The 8168-nt window shown below is 27.9% G+C and overlaps 1 protein-coding gene across 1 annotated transcript in view; it reads left to right on the forward strand.

Moving 5' to 3' along the window:
• LOC112693064 overlaps positions 1 to 8168 on the forward strand; it is a 179050-nt gene that overhangs the window by 60210 nt on the left and 110672 nt on the right. Inside the window, exon 3 of the mRNA XM_025567958.1 lies at positions 4468 to 4865. Within this exon, the coding sequence (XP_025423743.1) occupies positions 4739 to 4865 (127 nt within the window). The 5' untranslated portion in view covers positions 4468 to 4738. The remainder of the gene's footprint in view (positions 1 to 4467; positions 4866 to 8168) is intronic.

The following is an 8168-nucleotide window of genomic DNA, read 5'->3' on the forward strand; positions in this document are numbered from 1 at the left end:
TTCAAATGATTTTTTTACTGTAGTCTAGATGACGGGCAGTAGCTTCTCCTAAGATTTCGTTTGGTCAATTTCGTTTTTTTTCTAGTTTCATACGTTCAAAGAGAACTCGGAGTCGACGGATACCTATTGATTGTGTTACACACCTTTTTTTTTTTTTTTTAACATTTTCTGGGTTGGGTATAGTATTATGCATAGTGCGCAGTTACGAGCGTCAAGAAAACGCCACACCCGCTTGTGTTGCATTCGTCTAACAAACGTATAATATGGTAAATATATGTTTAGTTGAACCAATGTTATGTTGTTAGTTTTAATATCACAGTAAAATGCCTATAATCAAACTTATAGAAGTATAATAACATATAGTAATACATCCACTATTGACATATAAAAAATAATAACTTTAGCCAAACAAACATTCATAAAAAAAAACAGTCTATTAACTAGCAAACACCTTAATGAAACAAAGAAAAAAATTCATTAAAACATTTGTGTGGTGTGTGTTACTATATGGATGTGAAACTTGGACTATCAGGAAGAATGAAAAGGACCGTTTAGAAGCAATGGAAATATGGATTTGGAGAAAAATGAACAAAACAACATGGGTTGAAAGGAAAACAAATGAGCAAGTGTTAAAAGATGTAAGCGAAAAAAGGAATATAATAAAATACATATTAAAAAGGAAAACGAAATTAATAGGGTACCTATTGAGACATAACACATTTATGAAAAATATCTTTGAAGGGAAGATCTTGGGGAAAAGATCTAGAGGATGCCCAAGAACATAATATTTCCAAGACCCCAAACATCTCATGGAGGTCACAACATATTCATAATTGAAAAACATGGCAAAAGACAGAGACCTATGGTTATCACGACAAGGTAAGGCCTTTAGATGATGATGATGAGGAGATAACTGTCCCTTAGCGATGATATAAGTTTTATTTTTTTAACTTTTAAGCAAGTTATGAGGGCTTCTGAATTCTAATATTTTACATAATCATAACTCGTTAAAAATTTAAATATTATATAAAACCTATGTTGTCGCATAGAAAATGTTTTTCCTCTTAAATTTGATAATAGGTCAGTTTACTTTAATGTTTAAGGTAATAACCCAAATTTGATTCTAATGAATTATATTTACTGAATTTGCTATGTTGTACATTCGTAAAGCGGGAACACATGAGTTGTGTCCCGTAGAAAAGGTATATAAAAATTGCGTTCCGGGTATTTAAATCAGGTTTTCTTAAATAATTAATTTAATAAATATAACTTTGTTAAAGATGTACCAAACATTATTAACATAAGGTTATGATATAAACTATTACGCTATGCCTAATATCCTAATCAAATATTCTATTCAGTTTGGAAAATTTAGAACCGTTCGAAACTAAATATTACACATATGTATAATCGATATATATTTTATTATTTATATCAACAACATGCTTCTTACTGCTAATCAACCAAGAATCGGGAATAAAATTATAATTTACTTATAATATTAAGTGATATATCTCAAAACACGGAGAACACCAGGAACCCGAAAAAAAATTATACTACCTGATCGAATTAGTTGAACGCAATTTGTGTTTACGTTTACTGTGTAGAGCAGATACAACATAAGTGGACATGGCGTCCTTTTGACAGATTATGGAATAAAAATCTAAAAGTAACGGATTATACTTATTATGATTTGTATTAATCAGTCGATGTAGTAACTAAAGGAAAATAATAGTAGTATAAAAATATTGAATTTTTAATTTTTTAAATAATGTAATAAAAGGGACGTAATAAGGTAAATGTTATTATCATCAAAACTTACTTAAAATATAATGAAAATTAAATTAAGTATTAATTGTCTACTATACAAGATCAATATGCGTACGACTCATACAACAATAGTTTATAATTATTTAATTAATTAAAACGTATACTTCTTATAAGCTTATAAATTGATAAGGTGGATTAAGATATTGGTAATCTAAAATCTAAATTACCGATTAAAATAGATTAATATACATGACATAGCTGAACATCGATTTGAAAAGAAATAAAGACAGTTGGAGAAATATGAAGACCGGGTGAAAGGGAAAATAAATCAATGGGCTATAATATATTATACAATAACATTATGGGAAACAGGAAACAAAAACCAAATGACTATCAATCACGATAGACAGTTTTTAGGTGATGAAACTTTAATAACTGCCAATCGACGAATGTTATAATATACCGGTTATAGCATTTTAATTGTCATTAAATGTATAATCGAATGAAGTTGCACCCCCTTTGTAACGTTCCTCAATATATTCATCAGTTTCCTGGTAGTCAATACTGATTTTTTTACTTTTATTGTATCCATTTTCAAATGAATGTAATTTGTTTATAGTTTTTCGAATAAATACATTAATTTTTAATACTATTACTTACTTTTGTTTTGTAAAACTATCATTAAGCCGCATAATAACAGACCAATTTATCATTATTACTATTATAACATTAATTTATTTTCTTTTAAGGACGTTTTAAATCTATGATTATTATCATTCGTTTTTAAAGTTATGTTAACCGAATATTATGGTTACATAACTCAAATAATCGTATTATAAGTATTATATAATTTACTGACATAATTTATCTCTAGAATTAAGCATATTGGTTTTCAACGAGTAATTTACAGATAATAACATTTGACTGTTTCAAAATAATTTTAGTATTTAAGTGTAATATCGAATAATTTTTCCAAGGAACAATAATATAATATTAAAGTAATACTATTGTATTATAATAGTTAGATACATTTGTATACATGTATTTAACCAATATTTTAAATAAAAAAATCAAACAGAACTACCTAGTAGTAAATTTAATAAAAATAAATATTCAAATAATTAGTTTTACCTAAAAAGTTATAATTATTTTACTTAATTTCCAATAAATCATTTATAATTTATAGAATTAATAGGAATTTTAGTGATTAATATTAAACTGTAAAATATAAGAAAGTCAAATGATATTTGAATGAATTGTTTGAAAGATTAGAGATTTATATAATACCTATTACACATTCTATGTGCTACAAGTACTCGTAATTTTTGAGTTATCACATTTTTGAATATTATATTATATTAAATGATTGATTTAACCACGAAAGGTATCCGAAAGCAATGTGCATAATATACATCCTATAATATTATATATAATGTATAATAATATATAATGTTATATGATAACAGATATAGTTCATTGATTTTTCCCGTTTTTAGGATATTTTATCAGTTAACTATTTAATTGGTATACTTGAAATTTTAGATTTAATTATAACTTCTATTTTTATAATTTTTTGATACATTGTTCATTAGTGTTTCATGTAGAATTTTGATATTTTTAAAACATCAATTTAGTATTTAAACTTTTTTTTATGATAATCGGCATTACGTCCGCTACCTGGAATCAGTGTTAGGTATTATTTCAAGTGGCGGATAATACTTTAGCCTAAAGATACATCTTCAAAATATTTTCATCAAATATTTATTGAAAAGTATTATATAGCAATAAGTATTACGCTATAAAGGTTGGCGTGTATAAATAAGTTAATAGAAATGAATAATGTAACGTATATAATGTACGTTGTGAGTATATTACATATTTTATAAAATTTAAGGTAAACTATAAATATTAAACCAATGTTTTTATAAATATTTTTTAATAATTCAGTGTACTTCATAACCCAATATCATTATTTTTTTTTTTTTTAAAGAATGAATTAACAATACACAATCAAGAGAAATAGAAAATTTCAAAATAATTAGTTGATTTATATTATTGATGTACGTATGATAATATTATTAAATAATTATTAACAATTGATAGTAAACATATATAATATGATATCAGATATCTAATAGATCTTATAGCAGAAACTAGGACAAATTCTTTCTGAAACTCTTTCTTGATGAGTTCTAAACCCCTCAGAAATTATAAATATTATTTGTGCATTGTACACATGCTATAAGGATTTTAAGAGAAAGATTTAGATTTATCATGAGTTAAAGATCGAATTTCCAATGCTTATTAATTTATTTTGTAAAAATTTAGCATCTCAAATGGTTCATTTTTTTTTCAAGAAAGTTAAAAGTATAAAATTAGTTTAAAATTCATTATGTTGTAGGTGCAACTTAATAGCGAAAATAAATCCGTTTACTAAATCTTCATCGTCGATCGAACAATTTGTCTAAAACACTATACACTATACAAACCTCAGTATACCGTCCATTCACTCGACACTCGGTCTATGGTCACGTTATGCGCATGTGATTTTATCTGCGCGGAAACGATTTAAACGTTTGTCACTGTAATTCGCATTACCCAAACGACCAATTCGTCCATCGGGCTAGTGAACTATTCGAGCGCCGATCGAACGCGTCAAGAAAAGTAAAATAAAATTAGAAATGAAAATCTTTTCAGGTCAGTCCGTCGACGTGCGCCGAACCAGAGTCTCGTGCGTTGGCCGCGTGCTCGTGCGCCGGGTCAGCGAGAAATGAACACCGTCCGCTACAGCCGTGGCCGCGGCCGCCGCCACTGCCACCGCTGGAACCGCGAGTGCGGCGGTAACGCGTGCACGTGTGTGTAGACCGCTAGCGCGTGTCAAGTCCGTGCACGAGCGCGGGACGTGCGTTGACGTGTGTGGTGGACGACGGAGAACGCGCGTGCCGAACGACCGGATCCGGTGGTCATCATGTCTCCGCCGCCGCTGCTGTCGCTGTTGTTGATCGTGCCGCCGTCGCTGCTGGTGCTGTTGTGCTGCACCGCGACCGCGGTCAGTTCTCAATTGGCGTGGACGCCCATTTACGTCGGCTCCAACAGTAAGTGTTAATTTTTTTTTTTTTTTTTTAAACTCTTAGTCGCGTGTCGTGCGACCATGAGCGGTCATCAGGGACAATAGGGGATAGGAGTGAGTTTAAATCGCTCGAAAACAGTTTTCAACAATCACACGATTGCCAAATATAAAATGTTATCGGCCCCGGAACTCGTGGGGAAAAAAATGTATTTAGTCTTCACTAGCCCCACATCATCCTATCCTACGACAATCTCTAAATCCAACGACAAAATCACGGATTAAATTTTTTTTTTTTTTTTTTGTAATTGAACAATACCGCTGCGATCGAACCGAATGATCTCATTACGTACGTAGTGGATACGACGATGGAAATTATACACGCGCTGTCTGAACAAACCCAAAGATATAAGTGTCTTTGTTCACGTGATTCATGACTTACCTCACTTGATGTGTAATATTACATTTTGGAGTATAAAGATCAAGACTATTATGTTTTTTTTTTTTTTGGTTTTTAAAAATAATATTTACATGCTTACACAAACATTCACATGCACTTGTGTTTTCGTTGTACCGTCCAATATACTCGTACATCTTGTATAAAATTGTGAAATCTTAACATACGGACATGTTAATGTAATAGACACGTATATTTCAAAAAAATAAATTAATATATTTTAGGTATTCATCATATATTTAAAATTCTTCTAATATTCTCCTTATTTAAGAAATTAAATTTAAGATAAACATTTAAATAAGAATTCAAACACATTTTATTTTGTAAAAATACTTCAATTCAAATCCGTAATAAACTAGGATAGTTTTAAAATATAAATTATAGTATATCATTTAATAAATTATAATAAAATGTATGCCTTTTTAAATATTAATAAATAAATAAAAATTTTAAATTTTAATTGAATTCATACTACAATAGCATATTTAAGTTGTTTATAAATCATTCAAATAATCCTAAATAATAACTAAAACAAAAAAAAAAAAGAAACAAAAAAATAAAAATTTTAAATGTTTGCATCTTCAATTAATTTATCTATAGAGTGGTCTATATGATAATAAGTCTATGGGGAATTAATTTTAAATTTAGGTTGTTTTTGTTGACTGTATAGTTAAATTGATTTTTTTTTGTGCTGATATTACAAAGGTTAGTCGAGTATGTGGATAGACAGAGAGGACATTCTAAGCATTGCCACCACGCCGTCAATTAAATTAAAAACAAAATAGGAACCATTACGTGGTAGTGGTAACAAGTTAATGCACTCAACCTGTCACCCTCATCGTCAAGTTAATTCCCGTCGTCTCGTACATCAGTTGGCACCACCCTTATTCCAGATATCATTGTAAATTATTAACAACAAGTCTGATAAGGGTTTTCATTACTATTTAAATATATCACAATCTCTTATTAACAACGATACTACTGAAAAGTTCTACATTTTTATTTACTTATATTTACTAAATTTATTTTATAGCATCATATGCTATTATGTATCGATTTGTATTAATATAATATGTCTGTAATATGTAATGTGGTTCATGGAAAATTCAGAATTTTATCAAATATCTAGATTTAAATAGATTAGTAGATTAATAGAAACATTTCTAAATGTGTCTAAAATCTTATTCGTTTATGGAATATACAATTTAAATCTATAATTATATTTTTTTAATCTAATTCATAGTTATACTACAGTTTTCAAAATTAAAATTAATTTACCTATGAGACTGTACAATATTAACTTAATTAAATATTCTACAATGTTTTGTTAAATATATTATCTCTCAAAGGATCATGAAACAAAAAAAAATTACTTTGGTTCTATTAATAGATAATTAATTAGCATAACTAACGGTGATCCTAAAATTTGTATACGTCTATTTATTGAGGCGTCAAAGCTCAAGCAGATAAGCATGTGACATTCCAAGATCACACAGCATGGTGGCGGCCAATACTTTTATACATATCATATAAATCTAATACAATTATTACATAAACACCAATCATTTACATTCATTTTTAATGACACTCCAATTATACTCACATCTCTGTTTCATTTGTACCGGGCTGAATATCAGCCTTATAAATATCGTTCACAGTGTGCTCAATACTATATGGACGTGTTAACATATTAAAATATTTGTAATACTCTGCTAAAAAAATAAATAAAAACTGCTATAAAACATATTTTCTTTGTGCGAGAATCCTTCTTATAATATATAAATAGGTACTTACTATTTCAACTTCGTATAAAATATGTAAGTAAATAATATATACTAACTTATGTTTTGAATTATACTAAATACAAAGTATACCAGACTGTCTATAATTGCCTTAACCTGTGGTATATTATCTAAATATCAAAGAATCAAGAATCAAATATCCACTTTTTATATTTGATTAATCTTTAAATGCAAATTTTATAAAACTTACCACTCCTTTATCTGTTGTAACTAATAATTTAAAACATTGATAGCATATATTTGCTTTATATGACTCTATAAGTATTATAAACTATAGATTTTATAAATTACTAAATAATTCACATCACATACAAGTCATAATTTACACTACCTGAGAAGTGAAAGAAACAATAATATAATTTTATAAAATAGAGGATGCCTCTCAATTGCCTACACAAAGCGCCGTGTAATATTTTCTAGGTACACAATGTGTATGTCATGAAACTTGGTATTAGATGATAGAATATATGTGATGCATAATCTTAAGCCAACAGGTAGAATAGCTTTTATAGAATTTAATTCAAAACATACCAATTATGAACCGTTATAAAGGTGTTATCGGGTTTCGACAAGTAACTTATCTTATTCTTAACTTTATTATCTTCAAAATAGCATTTGAAAGCAACAATATATAAAAATAATGACAATGTAATCACTGCATGGTTACACTATAGTTATAACATAATATTCATAAAAAAAAAAGTTTATACGAATAAAGTAGTTGTTTCGGTTTGTTTTAACAACAAATTTAGTTTTTTTTTTTTTAGAAAATAACTGAATACATTTTAATCGTATACCCCTAATAGCGTGCATTTTCATTTTTGATGATTATACATTTATTGGAGGATAATTAATTAATGCCAATTAAATTACAGATGTATTAAAACATATTTAGATCTTAATATTATTGGTGAAGATTTAAAATATCTTTATAAATATATATGCATTTTATGTTTATGGAAGACATAGTTAGTATGTAGTTAATATAATGTATAATAGTTAACCGTTAATGTTTGATAATCTATTATATATATATATATATATATATATATATATATATATATATATATAT

This window comes from Sipha flava, unplaced genomic scaffold (genome assembly GCF_003268045.1).
Source record: "Sipha flava isolate LNK unplaced genomic scaffold, YSA_version1 80_pilon_pilon, whole genome shotgun sequence".
Taxonomy (NCBI): Eukaryota; Metazoa; Arthropoda; class Insecta; order Hemiptera; family Aphididae; genus Sipha; species Sipha flava.